The sequence below is a fragment of the Phocoena phocoena genome, chromosome 6, assembly GCF_963924675.1.
Source record: "Phocoena phocoena chromosome 6, mPhoPho1.1, whole genome shotgun sequence".
NCBI lineage: Eukaryota > Metazoa > Chordata > Mammalia > Artiodactyla > Phocoenidae > Phocoena > Phocoena phocoena.
The window spans coordinates 102,134,847-102,160,887 of record NC_089224.1 but is presented as its reverse complement, the minus strand read 5'-3'; the positions used below and the strand labels follow the sequence as shown (position 1 = coordinate 102,160,887).

At 37.9% G+C, this 26,041-nt stretch overlaps 1 protein-coding gene across 1 annotated transcript; it reads left to right on the top strand.

Moving 5' to 3' along the window:
* Positions 1 to 24,564, top strand: RAB14 (RAB14, member RAS oncogene family). The gene is made up of 8 exons (XM_065878687.1): positions 1 to 272; positions 9,367 to 9,425; positions 10,536 to 10,589; positions 12,079 to 12,256; positions 17,376 to 17,442; positions 20,814 to 20,901; positions 21,251 to 21,281; positions 22,276 to 24,564. The coding sequence occupies exons 2-8, from the start codon at positions 9,374 to 9,376 to the stop codon at positions 22,451 to 22,453; spliced, it is 648 nt and encodes a 215-aa protein (XP_065734759.1). The 5' UTR covers positions 1 to 272; positions 9,367 to 9,373; the 3' UTR covers positions 22,454 to 24,564.
* Positions 24,565 to 26,041: the final 1,477 nt, after the last annotated feature.

The following is a 26,041-nucleotide window of genomic DNA, read 5'->3' as shown; positions in this document are numbered from 1 at the left end:
GGTCCGGCCCATTGCGAGGGTGACAGGAAACCCTGTGCAGGGAGCGCCGCCATCTTGGACGTGCCCGAGGAAGACCCTGAGGGAGCTGCAGGAGCGTCGCCGCTGCCACCGCCACTGCCGCCAGTGCGTCTGCAGCTTCTCGGCCTGCCCGTTGCTTGCCGGCGCCTCGGCCGACCGCCCCCGCCCCTCTCCTGCTGCGCCCGCCCTCCTCTTCCTCGTCCTGACGCCCCCCTCACTCCCGGAAAGCTGCCCAGCCACCAGCAACCCCCCAGGTAACCCAGGCCTTCCGCAGTGTCCGGGGGGCCGGAGCTTCCTCGCCGGGCTCTCCCCGGGCCGGGGGTGGGGACGACGGCGGGCCCGGGGCGCGGGCGAGGGCGTCGCAGGGTGGGCCGTGTCAGGCCGCGGCGAGCCTGGGGTCGGTGGTGGGCGCCGCGGCAGCCTGACAGGAGTCCATGCGAGGGCGAGGGTGTCCCCCACGCGGCGCCCGCCGAAGCTCCGGTCCTCCCCGCCCAGTCGAGGGCTCCGGGGCGCGGCGTGGGCAAGGGTGTGTTCGGCCTCGCCTTCCCCGCCTCCTCAGCCGGCCTGGGCCGACTCGCACCTCCCGCGGGCCCCGTCTCCTTGCCGCCACTCTCGGCGGCCGCCGACCTCCCCCGCCGGGTTTGTCCACGCGGGCCGCGCCGCTCTGCAGCTCACGAGCCCCGGACGTGGCGTTCCCCGGCCCATAGGCCGCGTCCGGCCCCGAGCACAAAAGGCAGCAGCCCGTATCCCCGCTGGCCTCTGGGACCGTCTGCGGCGTCCTTGTCGATGTGGGTAGGCTCTCTTGGACTCGGGCTGGGCAGGGGTCTGGGCGTCCGAGGTTCTGGTTTGGGTGAAGCCCTGTAAGGTCTGTGACATCCTCTAAGACCCCGATGCTAGCTAGCAGCTAGAAATAACAAAGACAAAAAGTTTTGGTTTTTCTAGAATTTAAGAAAAGAAGGCGGAAGAAGCGTGCTTCGGTGGTTTGCACTTTACCGTGTGCCAGACCCGGATTTAGGTGTCTTCCAACAGGTTTATCTTGCTTCACGGGGCCCTGGGGGGTAAGTGTCTCCATCTCCCAAGTGAGGAAATTGAGGCTTGAAGGTGTGATGTGGCTGGTTAATGATGGTATGGGCAAACTCAGGTTAGGCCAGGGTTACACACAGGACCATTTAAAATGTAGCTACAGCTTAATTCCTTTTTTGCTATGTTTGCATTTGGGTAACAGCTGATTACTCCTTTAGAATCCAGAGTCTGTCGTGTCGGCCACTACACTGCCAGTCCTCATTTTCACCACCCCAGAGGAGAGATGGCAAGATTTCCATTTTATATTTGAAGGAGAAGCTGGGTTTCGCAGAGAGCAAATGCTTTCCTGGTGGTCCCACAGCAAGTGTCAGTGTCCAGATTTGGACTCTTGCAAAGTTTATTGCTCGGTTCCATTACTGTCACAACTGCCTTTTATTTAGGGGTGGTTATCGAGGACAAATGTGACCTTGCGATAACCCAGCTCCCACTCGCCCACCCCCCAAGACTTCCCCAAATGTTTCTTCAGAGTTCTGCTTACACATTTACTTGGTCATGCCTTTGAGACATGTAGTGGTTAGGAGTTTGGAGGGTTCCCACGCCCGTATTGCCACTTCTATTTAAGTGACATTAAGCAAGTTACTTAATTTCTCAGACTAAGTGTCCTTATCTGCTCACGGGATAACTGTACCTACAATTTAAAATTGTTGTGAAGATTAAATGGGTTTAAAACCCTTAGCACATTGCTTGGAATATGGTAAGTGCCCCGTTGTCTCTAACAGTGCCAAGCATGTAGTGGGTGTTTAGTATTTGTTGATTGAGAGGAGCATGGCTTTAGAGAGCTGTAGAGTTGGACCTGGGCCTTAATCTTAGCTTTCCCTTTAGTAGTATATGACCATTGGTATATCTCCTCTCTGAGCTGGTTTCCTTATCTGTAAAATGAGTTAGTTTTTAGAATTAGAGATTGCTTATAAAGTAGCTGGCATATAATAGTCACTCAGTAAATGGCCGTTATTGTAAAGAAGTAAAACCTTTAGATATTAATAACCTAAAAAATTCCTTGGAATTAAAGCTACATTTTTAAAAGATTTTGTTTTTTTATATTTCATGTTACACTTTATAGTTGTTGCATACTTCAGCTATGCAACCGAATGTGGAGTGTTTTTACAACTGATTATTAGTCTTAAATATCTTTGCATAATCTCAGTAAGATATTGTACAATTAGAGGAAACTTTGGGTTAAGGCAAATAAGATATTTTAAAACTAGGGCTATTGAGAGATGTTTCATTTTTTAAAAAAAGCTTGAAACATTTTTATGTGATTAAAAATGCTGGGCATGCCGGGAGTCAGCAATGCACATATAGAGGTATCAAAGATACTATTATTTTAAGAAACTATTTTTTTTAGACAATTTTAAACATATACAAAGTAGAGTAGTATGTTGAGCCTTCATATATCCATCAGCCAGTGTCATCAGTGATCAGTCTCCTTTCATCTATATACACCTGTACCTCTCCACCAAATTATATTTTTTGTTGTTGTTTTTTCTTGTTTTGATTTTTATTGGGGTATAGTTGATTTACAGTGTTGTGTTAGTTTTCTCTGTACAGCGAAGTGAATCATTTATACATATACATATATCCACTCTTTTTTAGATTCTTTTCCATCTACCAAATTATTTTGAAGGAAGTCTCAGACATCATTTCATCAGTAAATTTTTCACTTATTTCTAATCCTTTTAACTCTAACGGTAAGTGCAGGGTTTTAGTTTTGTTGTTTTCCTCCTAAGTACTTTCCTTCTGTGGACAGAGGTACAACAGTAAAGTACTTTATTTCCTATTCACAGCGTGCTGTCATAATTAGGTGGAAACTTTTGTCTTTCTCGTGATACAAGAGAAATCTGTTTTTTTCTTATCACATTATTAATTTATATAAAAGTGTGACTTTAAATATCTTGTGAAAAGTGAGGTGATTTTTAAAGTGCGTCTCAGAAATGAGCGGGTTATTTTCAGAGGTTGCATTAGTGTTGAGGAAAGGAAATTGAGCATACATTTTGATTAGATTAGTTTAGTAGATTAACTCCCAAAGTTCTGTGTCCACTTAACTGACAAATCAAGTAGCATTCCACTTTAGTGGGCTTGTAAGCACACCAAAATGCTTCTCTTCTTGAGTTCCCTGTAGGGAGGGACCCCTTTATTTCATTACTTTATTGTAATGTATTTCATTACTGTATTGTATAATTTCATTACTGTATTGTCAAAGCCTAGCATAAGGCTTTGTGCCTAGTAGATAATTAAAAATTTTTTTTATATTGGAATCACAAATGCAGTTTTATCCTGGCTCAGGTGTTTTTAACAGTGTTCTTCATGTAAAAAAAAAAACACTTAATTCTAACAATAAGGATAAGAATTTAAATCACCTGGAATATTTTTATTCGGGGGTAGCTTTTTTCCTGTGTTGTCTTGAATCAGTTATGTAAAAATTACACAGTAACATCTTATGTTCTAAGAGTGGAATAAAATAGCTGTGTAACAGTTGTGAAAGGATTAGTCAGACAAGTGCATAAGGTAACACAGCAAGGAGTCAAACCATAAGAAAATGAAAAAATGCCCTCCATTTTTGGGGTATTTTCTGTTTGTGTGTTTGGTTTTTTTTTTGTTTTTGTCAGCGCCCCAGAGCTTGTGGGATCTTAGTACCTGAACTAGGGATTGAACCTGGACTCTCTGCTGTGAAAGCACAGAGTCCTAACCACTAGACTGCCAGGGAATTCTCCTGTTTGTTTTTTGAGTCTAATCACGAGTCACTTCATATGATGTTCCCCATATTATTGGTAAATGTGGAAGTAATGTTGGAAGTATTATGACTGGGATTTTTTGTTTGTTTGTTCTTGTTTTGTATTAGAATTATATATAAAAATGCTTAAAAAATATTTGTCTTTTTCCCCTCTACTTTTAATATTTTAGAATATTACTAATGAATATAGTACATGCTTATAGTATCCTCACAGGGATATATAAAGAAAGTTAATAATTTTCCCCTTTTTTTCTCTCAATCTGTGTATTAATTTTTCACAGCTTGGTGTGTATCCTTCCATAGTATATGCATATAGGATTGAGTGTGTATGTGTTCAAAAATGGGATATGCTATCATAAAACTCTGCAGCATGCTCTTTTTCACTTAAAATCATGGATATATTTCCAGGTTAATACTTATATCTAAATGGTTTTTAAACTAGATTTATATTATTTCATAGTACAGCTGTACTTTAGTCATTTCCCTGTTGACGAGTGTGTAGATTGTTTCCAGTTTTTTGCTGTAAAAATGCTGCATTAAATGCACTTGCACCTGTAAATTATGGACTGATGCTTTTGTTTCTGTAGACTACTTTTTAAAAAATAAATTTATTTATTTTTATTTTTGGCTGTGTTGGGTCTTCGTTGCTGTGCGCGGGCTTTCTCTAGTTGCGGCGAGTGGGGCTACTCTTTGTTGCAATGCTCAGGCTTCTCATTGTCGTGGCTTCTCTTGCGGAGCACGCACTCTAGGCGAGCAAGCTTCAGTAGTTGTGGCATGTGGGCTCAGTAGCTGTGGCCTGTAGGCTCTAGAGCTCAGGCTCAGTAGTTGTGGCACATGGGATTAGTTGCTCCGCGGCATGTCTGATCTTCCTGGGCCAGGGCTCAAACCCGTGTCCCTTGCATTGGCAGGCAGATTCTTAACCAGTGCACCAACAGGGAAGCCCTGTAGACTACTTCTAAGTGGGTTTCTTGGCCAAAGGGTGATTTGGGTTGTTTTTAAGATATTAAAATATACTGATTACTTCCCCAAAATATTGTGACACTTCAGATTCCCACAAGCAGAGTAAATGAAAGTGCCTACTTTCACATCTGTATCTGCACATTTCAAAACTAGTCGTTTATATGTATAGTTTTATTTGGAAAGGTGTCTGATTCAGTATATGGAGACTATGTGATACTATTTTGGCCCAACAATGATTAGTGTTTAATGTGCATTTAGTAACCATTTAGATCTATATGTATTGGCCTGGAAATAGATCCATGATATTGTTAAATGAAAAAAAGCACGCTGCAGTTTCATTCAGTAGCATACCCCATTTTAAATGTATTTCTCACCTTTACAGTGGTATGTGTTTCATGGTCACGAGATGAGGTTGAGAAATCCTTTGTTACAGCATCATTAGGCAAAGTTAATATTTAAATGGGGCCACAGAATAATTATTAGTGTTTAATGTGCATTTAGTAAACATTCTTCTTGACAACCAGGAAGTTTAGGACTAAATTTTTCATGGACTGATAGTAAAACTATTACCTTAACTTTGAGTATTAATTAACCTCCATCTTTCTCTGATTTTGATTTTTTGCTTTTATTTTATCAACCTACATATATATGTTTTTAATGAGCTACTTTAGATAGAGAAAATCATGTTCTTTGGAGTCAGGTTTGGGTTCAGGTTCCAACTCTTTTTATTTGCTAACTTTGTAAACCAACCAAATCAGTGAATTTCCCCAAACCTCAGTTCCTTCAGTTTTTACGTGGACATAATGGTAACGACTCTGCAGAGTTGTAAGACTTGAGTAAGAATTATACAAGACAATATAGGGAAAAGTAGTGCACATCCTCACATGGTTTACTCTCAACAAATGTTAGTTCCCTTCAGAAACTTTTTTGTAAATAGATATAATATGAATCGTTGTTACTAGTATTATCACTTATCCATAGCTACAAATCCTGATCATAGTGCATCCTCTGAATGTAGTTATTTAATAATGCCTATTCAGAATATTAAGTTAGAACCAAGTGAGTGAACTGAGAAAGATTTGTGTCCCAAAGTACCGCTGTTGGGTTTTGTGGTGCATCTCAACTGTGGAGGAGGCCAAATAATATAGTGATTAAGAGAGGGTTTTCTGCAGTCAGAGCAGTTGTAGGTTCAGTATAGACTTGACCACTTAGCTCTGTGGCGTGAGCATATTACTTACCTGTTGAGTCTTACCTGTGAAATGAGGATAATAGTCACCATTTTATATAAAGGTAGTAGTGAGGATTAAATGAAATAGCAGCATGTAAAGTATTCAGCACATTGCCTGGCATATGTTAAGTGCCCAATAAATGGTAACTATAGCAACTGTGTTTGTTATTAGTTTACAGATTGTTCATCACATATTTAATGACTTGTCTGCTTCTTGTCTTTAAGAAAAAGGTGTTAAAGGAGATCTTATTTATATGTGAATTTTATTCAGATGATTTTTGTGGAACATGTAAGAAGGTGCATTTTAACCACACCAATCACACATTTGCTGTGCACCAATTACAGGATATTACCAAGATTTTAAAATTAGTGGATATTGTAGTGTTGAGTGGACTCATGTTTTCAGAGTGTTTGAACTCGACCAATATTTCTTGCTCTCCCAATACCACTTTTTTTTTTTTTTTTTTTCACTTTTTGAGTTCTCAAAGTAAGTAAAGCAGAAGCACACTTAAGTAATAGGGGAAAATTTTTTTCTCTCTTCCAAAGCTAGTTAAAAATATATTCCTCACCTTAACATTGGTATGTTTCATGTTCAAGAAATGAGGTTGAGAAATCCTTAAAGCAGTATTAAGCATAATTAATAGTTAAAAGGTGCCACTTGAAAATGGTTCTACTGCAAATACATAGTTTTGACTGAACGCTATCAATAAACTATGGGAGTCTATTTAAACCTAACTAGTATCTTACCTTAGAATAATAAAAAGAGGACTTGTTGTGTTAGTGGCTAAAGTGCTAGATATTTTTGCTTTCCTATCTACTGAAATTAGTAAGTTTTAGTAGTTCTCCTTTAACTCTGCTTTTAGGATTTTTATTGTAATTTTTAAGAAGCTTGACCAGAAAATTGTGTACTGAGGTGGAGACAGGGTGCTGGTATTCAGTCTGAAATAGGGATCATTCTTTTCTATTTGGAAATAGTTTATACTAATTAATGCTTGGAAATTAAAAAAAATTCAAAATTAGTCGTCTCAGTAGATATTTAATTAATTAATGCTTGTGTGATAATTAGCAAGTACACAAATTAGTACAACTAGAATTGGTTTATAATTTCACGATTAACCTTTAGAGCATTTCAAGTAGAGACTGGGATTGTTAGAGGCCATAGTTTTAACATAAAATGAAGGGAAGCAAAGTATGTACAGCTACAATGTTCAGTTAGAAGAGAGAAAAGAAATAGGAAAATCAGAAGAGGGAGAGCTTGAGAGTAACAGTAATTTAAAGGTGACTAATTACCTTCCCCCAAGTTTGAATAGGGAAAAAGAAGTTAAAAGAGGAGTTAAAAATGAATTGGATGAGAAGAACCTGAGAGAAATGCAGCCCAAGAAGAAATTAATAACCTTTAAATATCATTTTTATTGTGAGAGATTAGTTTTTTCCTTGTCTTTAGGATCTGGTTCAGAGATGTAGTAAATAATACAGACCAGTTTGAGCCTCAGGACCAAGTTCATTGTTGTTTCTGGAAAAAGGGAATCAAATTAGTATGATGTTCAGAATCAGAGTTACTTTAACTAGGAACTCTTTCCTGAAGGAACTGGTTAAGGGAGTTTTCTGTGATGTGACTGATTATAAATGTGTTACATCATGTCCCACTTTTGTTGAATGTAGTTCATACAGCTAAGTGGAAAGACTATACTGTGTGAAATGATTATCTAATAATTTACTGTAATTGACAACTTCCTCTTCCCTGGTAAAAATAATTCACTTATTCTAAATATGTACTTTTTCTACAGGTTAAATTTTATTAGTTACTTAGAAATTTTATTTGAAATATGACTTACAGTAAGGTGTTAATTTCAGTAAATGAGTTTCCCCAATCATACTAAATGTCTGGCTTGTGTATGCGACAGTTGGCCAAAACAGTAAAATCCAGGTTAAAAAAATACTGGAAATAAATTTTTTAAAAAATAGGGTTAAACCTTCGTATTTATAAAGAATTTTTATCTTAAGCTTTTTGGCTACACCGTGTGGCTTGTGGGATCTTAGTTCCCCAACCAGGGATCGAATCCCGACCCTTGGCAGTGAAAGCGTGCAGTCCTAACCACTGGACCACCAGGGAATTCCCTGAAAACTGCTTTGAGAATAAATTTTTTTCTTTCAATTTTATTGGGGAATAAAATTTATTGTAAGTTATTACCAGCATTAAAATTCACCTCTTATTTCTCTAGCACCTAGCACAGTGTCTGACACATTCAAGGCATTTGTTTGAATAAATTGGAGAGTCTTTTTTTAAGTTATTAAAAGTAGAAGAGGGGCTTCCCTGGTGGCGCAGTGGTTGGGAGTCCGCCTTCCGATGCAGGGGACACAGGTTCGTGCCCCTGTCAGGGAGGATTCCACATGCCACGGGGTGGCTGGGCCCGTGGGCCATGGCCGCTGGGCCTGCGCGTCCGGAGCCTGTGCTCCGTGATGGGAGGGGCCACGTTGGTGAGAGGCCTGCGTATCGCAAAAAAAAAAAAATAGTAGAGAAATTAGAATTCTTTAGGTTAAGTCTTCTCTGAGGGTAAGAAATGGGCTGTGATCTTTAAGAATACGTTCTAATAAACAAACTTCAAAATTTTAGAACCACAATATGCTATTATTTCTCTTAGCTCCTAGAATAATATATAGCAGGCATTTGGTATATTGTTAATCTTCAAATCCTATATTAGGTTGAGCTATATGAAATTGTCAATAATTGACTTTTTTTTAAAATCTATAAGAACAACAGATTCATGTGGTTCTAATTCTGACATTTATTTGGTTTAGAAATAATATGATTACTCTTTCTTTGGATGCTATGCTAATTGATAATTTCAGGTAGAGTAAAAAGGTTATTTTGTGTTTAAAAGTTGGTGGTTACTTTTTATAACATTCGAATGTTGTAAAATCAAAGAGTTCCAAACAAATAGGTCATCAGTATTCACTTGATCAGTTAAAAGGGATGGGGACCTTAATAGGGGAGGAGGATTATTTATAATGATGATACTGTTTAACTTAAATTTATAAAGATTTTCTTGTTTGAAAATTTTCAGAGTAGCATTTCTTATTGGGTATTTCCTAAAGTGAAATATTGGAATTGTTTTTATATATGTTCTTATATTTCTGGGGATAATACATGAGAATGTTAAAGCATGTTCATCTAAGTGAATTTGTGCATTTGATCATTTTGGAAAATGCAGTTTTGCTCTGATATTGTAACCAACATTTTGTTTATAATCACTGTGCTTTATTTTATATATCTTTAAAGGATACACAGCTTGGGTGACTTGTGTATACTTTTTTTCTGAAGTAACACAGTTTTCTTTGTTTTTAGTGCCACAATGGCAACTGCACCATACAACTACTCTTACATCTTTAAATATATTATTATTGGTAAGTTTATTTAACTTATACTGTTGTTCTCCAAAGAAGGTTAAAATGCAAAATATTTATATGCTAATGCTTAATGTAGTACTCCAGAAGAAGTGAAGGATTTTCTTTCTCACTGCAAAATTAAAACTCCTTTGATAAGGTTTATTTTTGTACCAGTGATATACCTTTTGCTTTGTGACCCTGGGTACTTCTGTAGTACAAAGCTGGGTACCTTTGAAGTGATGTTGGTTTTTCTTGAGGGCTACCTGAAAGTTTGTTAATACTGGGAATGAGATTAACTTCGTAGGAGTGCTGATACATCCAGAAATATCATGAAAGCTCTCAGAGCCCCCTGGATTCCATCAGTTGATAAAGATTCAGAGTAATTGTGTAAGATACATAAAATATAATGGTGGTTTTTCTCTTAATAAGTTTTGAGATTTAGCTCAAATTAAGACAATGCTGTTTATCCATATACAGTTTTAAGAGTACGGTTGAAAGTATACATATTATTCTGTTAATTCGTATTAGAACAGTTTGGTTTAATGTTGAGCTTATGTGACTGTATTGTAATGCTTCCTTCATCAAAGGTTAAATTGCTGTTAGTACAGTTAGAGATGATATCTCTTCTGTTACGATTTTCATGTGATGTACATTCTTTTGTGGAATTCTACAAGAAATACGAGATAAGATGGGATCTAGTGAATCAAGCTTCCCAAACTTATTATTTCTACTTGTTATATGCTGCCCTTTTGGTCACTCCTAGGAGTTTCTGGCTGTTTTGCATGGGCTAAGGGAAAAAAACAAAGTTGAAATAGTTTAAAGTAAAAAATACTGTGTTTCTCTGTTAAAAAGCTTTTGCCAGCTGGTGTCTATTTATTAACATAATTTATAACCAAATTCTGTCACTGGTGAAGGTTGGGAATATTCAATTTATATATCACAGTGAAAACTGACCTTTAGGATCTTTTAAACTCATTATAAATTATGGAAGTAAAACTTTTTTAAGTGCCCCAGAAGTTTGTGATGTGATATGGTAAAAGGGGTATAGCAATCGTTGAAGAGTATAAAATTATAAGAGTATAAAATTGAGAAATATAATTACCACTTGAAACTTTTTTTTTTAAACAGGGGACATGGGAGTAGGAAAATCTTGCTTGCTTCATCAATTTACAGAAAAAAAGTGTAAGTTCAATATGTAAGATAAAACAGTAAATTCTTTATTGTCACATGACACGTATTTTCAGTGTAATCTATGCAATTAAATATAACCTTTCTCTATATATGCACTTTTGTCTTTAGGAAGTGATTTTTTTTTTAATAGGTGCAGACAAAATGAAATATGCCTGTATGTATAGAGTGTTGGCTTTTTATGCCATAAATAACTTAATTGACTTGTTTAGATTTTTTTGATGATATAAACTTAAATTTAAAAAATATATATACTATAAAAAATTATAGTGTCAAATTTAAGTAATCTTTTTCTTGTTCTCTGACTTTCCATTATATAAATTATCTTATTGGGGGAAATTTGCTCATATATCATTTGCTAATAACTAAATAATAATAGATTGGAAATATTTAAGGTGGAATTCTTTCTACATTCATGACTGGTTGATTAAGATTCAAAGTGTACTACTCTATCTTGGGTGGTAGGGGAAGGGGGCATTGTATTTTATGTAACCGATAGGCTAAATATAGTTGAAATTGTTTCCAGTAGTTGAAATCATTTCTGTGGCATTTTTTTTTTTGCTATGGCATTTTTTGGCTTAATGTAACATTTTATGAAGTGTTCAGCAGTCTGTGTGTACTGTAGAAGAGAATAATAGTGGGTTTAGGTTTTCAGTGGCCTAATTATAAGGAAAGGACTAATAAAATTGTTCTGTTGGATTAGACGTATATAACTTGACAATATATAATTATAAATACATATTAAACATGGTGACTTTGAGATATTGATAACATTTTGCAAGATAAATATTTGTTTGACCAAAAACTAGAGTCCTAAAACCATTGATTGATTTGTTATAAGAATTGTCAGAAGGCTAAATAGTATAATGTTGGTATTATGAAGAGTTTATGAAAATCTTTATTTTTCATTAGCAGATTCTTTTAGTCCAAAGGTCAGCAAACAGTAACCTGTGGGCCAAATCCAGTCACTGGCTGTTTTTAGAAATAAAGTTTTATTGGAATGCAACCATGCCCATTTTTTACGTATTGTCTATGGCTGCTCTTGTGCTTCAGCAGAATGCAGTCTTGTGACAGAGATTTTTTGGTCTACAGAACTTAAAATATTTATTATTTGGTTCTTTTTTTTTTTTGGCCGCACAGTGCGGCATGCGGGATCTTCCCTGGCATGTAGGATCTTCTCTGACCAGGGATCGAACCCTCACCCCCTGCGGTGGAAGCACGGAGTCTTAACCAGTGGACTTCCAGGAAAGTCTTATTATTTGGTTCTTTACAGAAGTTTGCTGACCCTTGTTCCAGTCACATCTCTGTGACTCACTTCTGGGTTTTTGCTAATTTTTTTTTTTTTTTAGTGCAAGCTTTAGTCTTGTTTATAGCCTACAAGCATTAGTAAGTCATTTGATTTACTAGTGGATTATTTTCCCACTGGTCTTAATTTGAAGATTTCTGCAAGTTGGAATGTTATATTTCTTTTCCTCCCTAACAGTTATGGCTGACTGTCCTCATACAATTGGTGTTGAATTTGGTACAAGAATAATTGAAGTTAGTGGCCAAAAAATCAAACTGCAGATTTGGGATACAGCAGGACAGGAGAGGTTTAGGGCTGTTACACGAAGCTACTACAGAGGAGCCGCGGGAGCACTTATGGTGTATGATATCACTAGGTAAGCGATTAATAATTTTCAACCTTCATCCTTGAAAAAAAATCTATTTTAGGAGTGCGGTTTCTTTTTTTATTGATTTAGGCATTCTGTAGTTTGTAATTGCGTGTCTGTAAATGAGCTTATTTGGGTTTTATGGATTTTTCTCTGAATTGCTGTGTGTAATACTTGATATAACATGTTAATTTCCCTTTCTGAAAGTGAGTATGACTGAAGAAAAACTTCAGGAGATGCCGGTGGAGCGAGTGAAAGAATACTGTTCTGAAAAGCAGTATCAGTTGAATTATTTGAGGTGAAATAATATTTTACACCACATATTTTCACTTCAGTAGAAAGCAAGCAGATCTTGAGGAGTTACTCTGTTCAGCCTCTAGTTATTTATTTTTGGCTGCATTGGGTCTTTGTTGCTGCGCACGGGCTTTCTCTAGTTGCGGCGAGCAGAGGCTACTCTTCGTTGCAGTGCGCGGGCTTCTCATTGCAGAGGCTTATCTTCTTGTGGAGCATGGGCTCTAGGCGTGTGGGCTTCAGTAGTTGTGGCTTGCAGTCTCTAGAGTGCAGGCTCAGTAGTTGTGGCGCACGGGCTTAGTTGCTCTGCGGCATGTGGGTCTTCCCGGACCAGGGATCGAATCCATGTCCCCTGCATTGGCAGGCGGATTCTTAACCACTGTACCACCAGGGAAGTCCCCACACCTTTTCAAAATAAGGTCAAGCAAGGAATTAAGTAGTTTTGCTAACCCACCATGGTAGATTATAAAAAGTTCTCATACTTGCATCTGAAGTATTTTATTGTTTATTTACTTAAATTCTTTTTTGTCCTAAAATGGATTGAAGTAGCTCATGATACTTTATGTAGCAAGATTAAATTTATTTCAACTCTGTTTCTGGAAACTCAAAGCAATTGATAGAAACTAACGAAACTGGATCCTAAATGTTTGACTTTGGAATACTGTGCCACTTCATTAAACTCTGTACTGTTTATCTACTACTGTAAGCTAGAAAATGAACTGGATCACCTTTCATGTTAATGCAAAGTGCCAGTCTAAATCAGTGTGACTATTGTCTCACTTTTTGGGGGGGTAGGAATTGGTGAGTGGGACCAAGTGATAGACTTTCAACCTTATTTCCTTTTGGGAAATGCTTTATACTGTTTCCTCTTGAAGAGTCACATTAGCATATTATAGGACCTTGAGAAGTTCTGTAGTAAAGGAACTCTTTAAGTTTGTTTAATTTGGTGTTTTCTAAGGTTATTTTATTGAGGAACACCCTTTGGAAAATGCTGCCTTAGAATAAAAATAGTGGATGATTATAATTATAGTGCTTGAAGTCTTACTAAATTCTAGAATTTGGTGGTGTCGGGGCAAAACAGAGTCAAACAGCCTTAATGCTCTTCACTAGAGCCAGACAATTGGTAAATAGTTTTGTGAGAAGACTGACTGTTAAAGAACCTGGCCATCTGTACAGACATCCTTTTATGAGGGATGCATTCCTGAAAACTTCGCATAATTCAAAGCTGCATTCATTATTATAATTTTTAAAAATTTATTTATTTTTGGCTGCGTTGGGTCTTCGTTGCTGCATGTGGGCTTTCTCTAGTTGCGGCGAGCGGGGGCTACTCTTCATTATGGTGTGCAGGCTTCTGTTCGTGGTGGCTTCTCTTTTTGCAGAGCACGGGCTCTAGGCGCATGGGCTTCAGTAATTGTGCACGGGGGATCTTCCTGGACCAGGGCTCAAACCTATGTCCCCTGTGTTGGCAGGAGGATTCTTAACCACTGTGCCACCAGGGAAGCCCTGCGTTCATTATTAATAAAATTTAAATATGGTGATGTGTGCTTAAGTGTATCTATCTATAGTGTTGTAGTTTGTTTTGCTTTCTCTATGTGTTCTTTTTTTAATTCCAGCCTATTGAGATACAGTCAACGTAGAAGATTGTATAAGTTTAAGATCATTTGATATGTGTATATATTTTGCTTTTAAACATAACTTAAGCATAGTAACTACTTTTGAGAAGATTTGTGTCTATTCAAGTCATCAAAAGTACTTTGCTGGAAACAGCCCAAATGCCCATCATCTGACAAATGGATAAACAAATGTGGTATATCCATATAGTGGAATATAATTCAGCCTTTAAAAGGAAGGAAACATTGATACATACTATAAAGTGGATGAACCTAGAAAACATTTTACTAAGTGAAAGAAGCCAGACACCTACAGTCACATGTTGTATGATTCCATTTATATGAAATACCTGGAATAGGCCATTTCATAAAGACAGAAAGTGGATTGCCAGGGGATGAGGAGTAAGTGCCAGTGGGTACAGAGTTTCTTTTTAGGAGTGATGAAGTGTTATAGAATTAGTGATGATCATGCCACAAATTAGTGAATATATTAAAAACCACTACATTGTATACTTCAACAGGATGAGCTTTGTGATGTTTGTTATATCCCAATAAAACTGTTACTGAAAAAAAAACTACTTCAGGTTTTAGATGGGAACTTTTTCTTGGTAAAGTGATACTTCATAGCAACATTGATGTGGCAGCTATGACACTGATTTTTTTCCCTTTTTTTTCTATTATTAATCATTGACATTTTGCAAACTTAAAAGTCTCTGCTTTAGAGTAATACTTTTTATTCTTAGCATTAACACTTTTAAAATTTTTTATTTATTTATTTTTGGCTGCATTGGGTGTTCGTTGCGGCACGGGGCCTTTCTCTAGTTGTGGCGAGCAGGGGCTACTCTTCGTTGCAGTGCACGGGCATCTCATTGTGGTGGCTTCTCGTTGTAGAGCACGGGCTCTAGGCGTGTGGTTTTCAGTAGTTGCAGCACATGGGCTCAGTAGTTGTGGCTCACGGGCTCTAGAGCACAGGCCCAGTAGTTGTGGCGCACGGGCTTAGTTGCTCTGCGGCATGTGGGATCTTCCCAGACCAGGGCTCGAACCCATGTCCCCTGCATTGGCAGGCACGTTCTTAACCACTGCACCACCAGGCAAGTCCACTAGCATTAACTCTTTTTTTTTTTTTTGCGGTACGTGGGCCTCTCACTGTTGTGGCCTCTCCCGTTGCGGAACACAGGCTCTGGACGCGCAGGCTTAGCGGCCATGGCTCATGGACCTAGCCGCTCTGTGGCATGTGGGATCTTCCTGGACCGGGGCACGAACCCGTGTCCCCTGCATCGGCAGGCGGACTCTCAACCACTGCGCCACCAGGGAAGCCCAGCATTAACTCTTAATTGTCACAGGGTACTTGCCTAAATTGACATCATAGTTTATCATGGTAGTTTGTTTGATATATCTAACATCACACCAAATTTAGGGATCTTTTAGCACCTTTTGTTTTTTTAGCAGTAGTAACACCAGTTAATGCATATTTGGGTCAATATATAGAGAGATATTATATCTATAGATTTGAAAGTATGTTGGTGAATTTTAAATTAGTAATGAGACAGTTACCAAAAGCATTAGCAGAAGTTATGTACATGTAAATAATTCAGTATACGTGATCTTGATACTACTTACAAAGGATGTGTAGATTTTTCTGTTTACCAAAGTGTTGGCAGTTTGTAATTCACTCTTGCTGCCAGCTTTGACATTTTAAAATTGGTCTAAATCAGTATAAATATTTTTGGACTTGTGTTGTATAAGGTTTTGTGCACAAAGCAAGATAGCTGTGTTGGGTAAAAGCAAGGTATGCTAGTACTACAAGTATTAAAGAGTGATAAGGCTTGTGCTTTTTAAAAGAAAATTTATTTATTTTTGGCTGCGTTGGGTGTTCGTTGCTGCACACGGGTTTTCTGTAGTTGCAGCAAGCAGGGGCTACTCTTAGTTGCGGCATGCAGGATTCTCATTGCGGTGGCTTCTCTTGTTGTGGAGCACAGGCTCTAGGCACGTGGGCTTCAGTAGTTGTGGCATGTGGTCTCAGTAGTTGTGGCCCACGGGCTTAGTTGCTCTGTGGCATGTGGGATCTTCCCGGACCAGGGCTCGAACCCATGTCCCCTGTATTGGCAGGCAGATTCTTAAAACCACTGCGCCACCAGGGAAGTCCCAAGGCTTGTGCTTTTTAAGAATTATATTTGACCATTGTTTGCTTAGAAAATTTTAAAGCATCGGGAAAAACGTTTTTATGTGACTTTTTTTTGACATTTAGGTGGTGATTTGTGTATAATGTAATATAGCACAGAAAAAAGAGAGTCTGAGTAAGAAATTCTTTTCACTTCTCACTGGGAAAGGATTAAATGTTTGGAATATCACATTTTATATGAGCACTGGCAGCTGGAGATCATGCAGTATATTCACAAGGCTGAACTCAAAACACTTCAAGGACACAGTGTGTGTACAGGGTTCTACACCCGGCTCTGAAATCATTAAAATCTTTATGGGCTTCTGTTTCCTCACCTGATAAATGAGTAAGATATATTAATGTTCTGTGAGTCTGTAGAAGTCAGAAATATTTTTAAGCTATAAAATTTTTTAAAATTTTGACCTTTTTGGTAAAGTCTAATTAATAGTAATAGTATATACTCTGTATATTATTGTAAATTATTTGGATTTGTTTGTTATCTTAGGTCCTACTTGGCTAGTGCAAAGCAGCCTATGAGTTTTTAAACTCTTGGATTAGAGAAAATGGAGAAATAAGGCAGTCTGTATCCCCAAATGATTTAGCTGCTGGTTAATAAGAGTACAGAGTTAGGATAAACTCACTGTCTTATATACCTGGGGATTTCAGTTTCCAGTCAAATGTATTAAATGTCTCTTTAAAGCCAATTTTTAAAACTCTGAGTTTAGAATTGTTTTCCATCAGTTTTTTTAAGTTGTTCCTTGCTTGCTTATTGGTCTGTTTATGGATGTTCTTTTAAATGTAAAATATTTACTCCTGACGTGTAAGTAATTAGCAGAGTTGCTGGCTATCGAGTTATTTATTTAAAAATAATAGGTTTTCCTAGATTTTTGAAAAGTATATGTTTGCATTCCACAGTTGTACTTTAGTGTAACAATCTAGTCAAATCAAAAATACTTCTTTAGGATCTGTTGATTAAAGTGTATATTTAAAATATTTGTTGAAGTTTCTTTTTTTCTGTTGAAATGGCATCTGTGGCAGTCACAAATGTAAACTTTAATTTTTGCAGAAGAAGTACATATAATCACTTAAGCAGCTGGTTGACAGATGCAAGGAATCTCACCAATCCAAATACTGTAAGTTAAATGACATCTATTATACAGAAAACTTAAGATCTAAGTTGACCCAGAAAGGAAAGCCATTTGCTAAGTGGGCTTTTTTTGTATTTGGGTACTAAGAATGAGAGAATCTTTATTCTGAAATTAATTGAAGAAAAAACGTTCTTTTCAAATATGGATTATGACAGGTTTTGCGTCTTATACTTGGTTTTTGTTCATGTTTGTGGTTAAAAAAAAAAAAGAAAGTTATGAGTGGGGTGGTCTCATGTCAAGTGGAGACTCTGAAACTATCACTTTAATCTGCATTAGTTTCATAAAATGTTACCATTAGAGGAAACTAGGCAAAGTGTACTGGGGAATCTCTGTATTTCTTACAACTGCATGTAAGTCTCAGTAAAATTTCAATTAAAAATAAAAAGAGTTCTGCATGCATTAAAAAATTAGCCAGTCTGAGAAGATACTTATTTATGGAGATTTTCATAGCCACCATGCTAGACTCTGCAATACACAGAAATGAATGTGGGTCCTTAGCCCATAAAAGGTCATAGTCTAGCAGGAAGACTACCTGTGGGTATGCAGATAGCTATACTGAAAAGCAGAGTGGAATAGAGTTACTGGTGTAGTGCTTGGTGGTGGTGGTGAGGACCCAGTATGAGCAGTGCCATCTGGAGAAACCAGCTTTACAGAGGAGGTGTTGTTTGAGCTGGGACTTGAGGGGTAAAAAGGTTTCAGTAGATTCTGTTGAGGGTATCCCAGGAACAAGTGAGGAAAAGCACAGATCTGTGACTGACTCTGAGCTTTTTGAGAGTAAGGCCTGTGTCTCACTTAGCTTTGTACCCCAGCACCTGGCAGTGGCCTGGTTTAGTAAATGTGGCTTTCATCAGGGAACAGCAATTTAATTATATTGATAGTCAGTTAACATGGTTTGCCTGTTATGCCAGGGACTGTGTCTGGAACTTTCCATTATCACATTAAACCCTCTGTAGGTATACATACAAATCTATAGACGAGTGTTCATCAGCAGCTTTATTTGCAATAACCAAAACTGGAAAACAACCTAGATGGCCATCAGCACGTAAATGGTGAAATAATCTGGTACGTCCATACTATGGAATACTCCCCAGCCATACAAAGGAATGAACTGTCGATAAATGCAGCACATTAGATAGATCTCGGGCATTGTGCTGAATGAAAAAAAGTCAGTCTCAAAAGATGACATACTGTGTGATTCCATTTATATAAAACATTCTCAAAAAGACAATTATTGAGATGGAGAACAGATTTGTGGTTGTCAGGGGTTAGCGATGGGGGTGAAAGGTGTTAGTGTGAGTTGACTATAAAGAGGGCAGCACAAAGCAGTTTCTTTGAAGTGATGGAACAGTTCTGTATCCTGATGGTGATGACACAAATCTATACCTGCAATAAAATTGCATAGAACTATACACACTCCAGAACCTGTAAAACTGGTGAAATCTGAGTAAGGACTCTAGATTATACCAATGTCAGTTTTCCTCGTTTTGAGAGTGTACAGTAAGTATGTAAGATGCTACTATTGGGGAAGCTTGGTGAAGGGTATATAGGACCCCTCTACTCTTGTGTAAGCTTTTGTGGTTCTATAGTTATGTTCAGGTATTGGTAAAATATTAAAAACAGCAAGAAAACAACTTATTGTACAGGGTCCTTAGAGGAGTGTAATAAAAAAATTAGTCGTGTCCTTCCTGCCTCATTTATGCCTCTTAAAATCTTACTGGGTCTTTAGAAAAAAGAAAATCTCTCAATGTTCCATTTTCTGTAACGTTGCCTTTGATTTCTGTGTGGAAGTTAAATACTTTCTCATTTTGTTGGTGGTATATTTTGTATCTCTGTCTTGTTAGCATGCCACTTTATGCCTCCCCTTTCATGATGATGGGAAGCATTTTGGAAATTCTTAAGGAATGGAGAGCAGGCAGTGTTTCCATTAAGCAAACATGTCTTGCTTTGAGCACCTGTGTTGTAACGGCCCTGTACTACTAAGCCATCGTGACTTGACCAACTTTGATATTTTTTGAAAAATTGATTTCCTTTAAGTGTTATTGCCTTATTCTTTAGAAGACTAGTGGACTATATATGAAAACTTCTTTCTCTCCTCAGTGGGCGCTTGTCCACACTGATTGAAGAATGCTCACTTGCTGAAGGTTTACATTCTGGTCAAAATGGCTATACTTCATGGACAGCATTTTTTGAAAGTAGGACAGCCAGGGCCTGAAATTTCACGTGAAAAAAAGTTAATGGTGGAAATCCCTTTTAGTTGAAACCGTCCATTTCTAAAGTATCTGTATCTGGATTACCACATCTGTTCTGAAGGGGAAAAGCGGGGATGGGGGGAGTTGCCAGTTGGTGTCAAAAAATACATAGGTAGAGACAGTTTATCCCCCAGCTCATTCCAGTAAAGGCCGAAGCCCTGTTTCCCAAGGCTGCAACACGTTTTTCTTAGAGCTTTTCAGAGCAGCCTTTAACTTCAGTCTAACTTCACTGGTATAAATGACTCCAGAGTGGGTATAGGTGTATAATATTTTGCCTTGAATTTGAACCCACTGCATATACGTCCTCCCACCCGCAATGTCCTCTATCATGGATACACAGTCATTTGTTATCAGTTGCTACAAACTTAGTCCAGCCTAGGGATAGTGTAGGGGAGGACAGTATTTGATGGTCACAGTTTGGGTTTTCGACCTGACTTCTAATGTCCGCCTACCACTGACTGAGTGACCTTTGACAAGTCCTTATTTGAGTATTAATTTCCTTACTTGTAGCCTGAGAAGTTGAACTGGTAGTTGTAAAGTTTTTTGAGGGTCCCAGGAACTTCTGAAAATCTGATAAAAGCCACAAACCTTCTCTTCCAGGGAATGTCCTTGTTTACAGCATTTTGTGCTTAATTTCAGTATATTCACAGATACCCTGGAGCTTGTCCCATGGACCCTTAGTAGTCTTACTCAGATAAGTCATAATCTTTGGCCTAGACCAGATGTGTTTCAGGCACACAAAAACAAAACACGACTGTTTTGTTTTTAAATGGCTTGAGAGCTGAGACTGGTTTTTACGTGTTTATAGGGTTGTTTTAAAAAAAAGTCAAGAAAGAAGTATATGCAAAGCGACCACAAACCTGAAATATATACTTTTTGCCCTTCACAGAAAGTTTGTCAACCCCTGGCCTAGGTAATTGCTGACATCCCTCTTCATACTAATACCTTCATGATTCTGTAGTTCTGTCTGATGGATAATTGCTAGTATTTCGTTTCCTTTTTAGACCCACTTGTTTTTTCTTCAAGATTTTTAGATTTCAGAATTTTCATGTTTGATTTAAAAGGTTTCTTTTGTTTTAAGATGTCTTTCTTTTGGTCACAAACTAGGTAATAATTCTCATAGGAAATAAAGCAGATTTGGAGGCACAGAGAGATGTTACATATGAAGAAGCCAAACAGTTTGCTGAAGAAAATGGTGGGTTTCTTTTAAGACTTTTAATGGCTTTTTTGGGTCACACATGGGAGAATTTCTAGGGATAGGTGGGATTTTGACAATGCAGATTATTTGACAGTTTTTTAAAAATGCAAACTGCTCAAATCTAAGAATGAGGAAATAACAAAATGTGTTTCTATTTGAGGGCAGTAGAGTTATTTAATGACAAATGTAAAGATTCCCTCCATCTCAAACTCATATAGTCTTTCATAAAATACTATAGAAGGAGTACTGAAAGCTGTTGGGAAACTTTTATTCAGATGTTACTGAAGAGAGTGTCCTTGTGAAAGTTAATTCGAAATATCCTTCATAGTCTGAATTTTATTTTTAGGCTTATTGTTCCTTGAAGCAAGTGCAAAAACGTAAGTATGGCTAAAATTAGTAGATCATTTTTAATTACATTCAAATTTCTCAAAGTAGAACCATATATTTAAAAATGTATAATGTATATACATGTAATGTATAATATATAAATGTGTAATGCTTATGGCAGGGAAAACAGTCAGCAGACATCCCTTTGCTTCCTGTTTCACTTTTCAAAATAATGTTTTTTGTTACTTTCCCTAACATATTATACCTTGCTTATACCCGTTGGTAAGCCAGGTTAATAAATGAAATTGTGTTAACATTTCAGAAGTGTTTGACTTTTACAACCAAGGTTGAATTTGGCATCTTGGACTCAAGGTTGGTCAACCTGTTGATTTAATGCTTCTTCTCATAGTAAAAAGCATGACTTAAGGAAATATTCAATGTCTAAGAATAATCAGAAGCATAATTAACATTTTCTAATTGTTATTCCATGTTCATTATTGAACCCCAGGACTGCTGTCATAGTTCTTCATTTATTAAGCCAAAAATTCCTTGCAGTGGTGAGAAGCTAGCCCCTTTTTGTTCAGCCTCATCTGTACTGTTAGTCCTAAGGGAGATGAACTCAAGTGTGAACATGGCTAAGCATGATAAGAACAGTACAGTTCATGCTTGGCTAATCAGACCATACAAATCCTGGAATACTGTTCTGCATGTGTTTGGAGATGACTTCATTTCCATTTGAAATACCCACTGTAATGGCCTGTCTTAATTATTGTTATATATTAATATATAGCATTTTAATGATTAGAGCACAGTTTCAAATAGGGTTTGTAGAAAGAGCTGTTAGTATTGTTTATATGCTTTCCACAGAAAATATCTTCCCATGTTGTTCTCTTAGCTCAGTCTTCTGGTAGTCCCTTATTACATGATAGTGGCTGAGTTGAAGACATCATGCCAGTTGACTAAAGGTTAGCAGAAGGTCAGTGTATAATGTCCTGTGTGTCGTAGAAAGCTGGTTCGCCAATAAAGCTGTCGATTGCCTCTTAGGGGAGAGAACGTAGAAGATGCTTTCCTTGAGGCTGCCAAGAAAATCTATCAGAACATTCAGGATGGAAGCTTGGATCTGAATGCTGCCGAGTCTGGTGTACAACACAAACCTTCAGCCCCACAGGGAGGCCGGCTAACCAGTGAACCCCAACCCCAGAGAGAAGGCTGTGGCTGCTAGTGACCTCTTTGCCGTGGCTCTCATTTGACCTTTCACCTCTGTCTGTTGGAAGCAGTACTTTTTACTTGCTGCCTCATTGTCTTCTGTACATCTTACTGGGTTTAATTAAAAAGAAAAAACAACTCTGTTGTAAAAACAGTTTAACACAATACTAAACTGCTAAACAACTAGATGTAATCAGGTTATCAAAGGCAAGTAGAGTAATAAATCTCTTCTGCATGGTAAATGTAGACTTTTTTTCCCCCTTGATTGTCCTCGTGATAGGTATGTCACCAATACATGATTTAAACTGAGCACTGATGCTGGACTTGAGTTTTACCCCCCCCCCCCCTTTTTGGCAAGGCTTTGTCTCATTGTACGGTTTAATTTCATGATATCTTAAGCCTTTCTTCCCATTTTTAACTGTTCAGATATGTCTGTTATAACCCATAAGTTTATTGCTGTGAAATGACTTCTGATGATAGAGAAGGGGTCCTTTAAAGCCTTTTGTTTTTGTTGGATAAATTCCCTGTTGTGTGGGTGGCATTTTTCTTGAGGCGGTTTGCTTCTGTCTTAGCCTTGCACAGGGAAAATATCCATTTATCTTTTCTCTTGTGCTTAATTAATAGCTTTATCCTTTTTTTTTTACACCATTTTATCTTTTTCTCTTTAGCAGAAAGTAAATATGTATAAAATTTGAAGGAACCGAACTAACAATACATTCTGTGTATATTATTTTAATGAAGAAAATAAATTGATTACTGGCATTGGAACAGTATAAAATACCAGTTTGTACAGTATGACCTATATGTGACTATGTTACTCCCTTCCATTTCACATAAGCAAATAGACACAACTGCAGTTCACAGGATGTACTGGCTCCACCCTTTGGTGCTGGCAGTGTTCGGGGACATTATGCTGGAAGGAGCTCCTGGCGTGAGAGGATTAACACTAGTAAGTTCTGTTCCATCTTTGCACTGTGGCTTACCTGCTGACTTTCTTAACTGTTCTTGTGCAATCAATAATGTGCTAACCTGCTTTTCTCTTTTTGTAACGTTTTGCATTACAGGCTGCATTTCTTGCCTTACTATATAGAAAAAGAAAAAAGGCTGGGTTTATTATTGCACATTTTAAGCTTTTATACCTGTATCTTCTTGGAATGTTGAGATTCTAAACCAGACAGCCAGAACTGCAGGTCTGCTGTTAAGGGATTTTAAATTGTGCATTTTTAACACTACAGTGAAATAATCTAAGATAGCCCCTGTGTTCTTAGTATGAGGGGCTATTTTATGTCATGTTGGCATAAATTGTTTTGTAAAGGGCAAAGTGTTTCTAACGGTGTTCCAATATTTGTGCTGATACAAAGTAAGTTACTGCTTTGCACTAGGTGGTTTGGCCACTGACAGAATACTGTATTGCAAGGGAAATAATCTTTTATTTCTTTAGAAAGCAAACTTACATTTTACCAAGTTCTTTACTTCTGTTGGTTGATTTCTAATTGAGTTTATGGTTCAGGCTGGGAACTGAGAAGTTATTTGAAGTAGGATAGGTAAACCTCAGTATATTATATACGACGCACTCTCAGCTCAACTGTTGTGTTTAAAATACACATTTTAAATCCCTATTTACAGACACTAACGTAAAAAATACAGCTTTCTGGGTTGTAAACATGTGGTAGTACCAGAGTATTGTATAGTCAGTGTTAGATAAAAGCCAAAACTGGAATGTGCAGAAAATAGGATTTGGTTAATTTGTGGACTCACCTTTCTGTCTTTGTTTGACTTTTTAAAAAGATACCTGGAGTAGGTCAGTGTATTCTGTTAAAGACTTAACAGCGATCCATTTTGCTTACACTGTTGCATCACAAGGGACTTGCCCAGGGACCATGACCTGCTGGTGTGTGTATATATTTACAAAAACAAAACAAACAAACCACCCATTGGGATATAAGGTAGCAATCACAAACGAAAGACTGCGGCTTGTTTAGGTGCAGTACCCTGATTTCCCAAAGTTAGTTACAGTGGGTCTTAATTGTTTTTGTGACAGGAGTTATTCAGACTGCTGTACTCTTCATTTGATGTAACAAAATGCTATTAATCTAAATATTTGTAAATAAAGTACCTGTATCTAGATTAAATTAAAATTGTTTGCATTATTTTCTGAATTATAACAGGATTTCATATTTTCTTCAGGCAGTTATTTGGCATAAGTTGCCAGTTTTTATTTCAGAATTGTCCTTTTTGTTTAAAAAGAAAAGTCTACATAAGTAGCGTATAAATCCACATCACCCAGTAATTGAGCTAGTCTTATCCTTGTGTTCAGATCACACTTGCAGTGTTTTTCAACCCTTTTCAGTGTGAGATCAGCACATTTGGTGGCTGGTAGTGTTCTCCCTTGACTGTACTTGGGGCCAAATTCTGTTATTTGCATGTGTAATCCCCTATAATAAACTTGGGTGCTCAAAAATAGAGAAGCAAATTGTCATATTGTAATATCTGTGTGCCAGACACTGGGCAAGTACACTTTGGAGAGAATGTGAAATTCTTTTAATTTTTAATCCATGGAGAGCTTAGTACTTGTGTGATCACCTGCTTTTCTGGGTTACTCGTTGTCCTTTTGCACCTACGAGGCCCTCCTGATTAGTAATTGGTGCTCAGTACTCTACGCGTTAGACATTCCAGTATGATGTTCAAGTATTTTTCATGGACAATAAAGTGTTTGATGCGGTAACTTTGATTTTTTTTTTTTTTTTTTTTTTTTGGTGGTGGTGGGAGTTGGTGGTGTTTTCATAATACTAGTTAGAGGTAGTAAAGTTTCTCTGGAAAGATGTCTTTTGGAACCGGGTGTTTGTTTGGAGTTACACGTTAATTACCTCACCTCTAATTCCAGAAGAATATAGCTTTGGGAACTTTTTTGCCCACACTTTTTTTTTTTTTGCGGTACGCGGGCCTCTCACTGTTGTGGCCTCTCCCATTGCGGAGCACAGGCTCCGGACACGCAGGCTCAGTGCCCATGGTTCACGGGCCCAGCCGTTCCACGGCACTTGGGATCCTCCCAGACCGGGGCATGAACCCGTGTCCCCTGCGTCGGCAGGCAGACTCTCAACCACTGCGCCACCAGGGAAGCTCTGCCTACACATGTTTTAAGTGTTCTCTTTTCTTATAAATGTGTGGCTCAATTCACTCCTCTTAACAGAAGACCAAATGATTCCTGTTCATGTGGGAATATAGAGAGGGTTCATGTGGCAGTTTAGAAAGAAAATATTTTACCCTCATTCAGCACATGGACAGACCAGGAAACTGCGTCCTTGAAGGATTTCAGTAATTGTGGATAGGCCAGGATTTTAAGCATTTTGCTAAGACTTGTGAAAATGAAACAAAGAATATAACTACCAAATCAGTTTTATTTTGGAAGTAGATGTTTTCTGGAACTTAATGTGTTAATAAATTTTATGCCATTTTCATTGTCTTTAATTGTATTTATCCCGTATCTGTTTTTTTTTTCTTTTGGCTGTGCCACGTGGCATGAGGGATCTTAGTTCCCCCACCAGTGATCGAACCTGTGTGACCCCTACAGTGGAAGAGTGGAGTCTTAACCACTGGACCACCA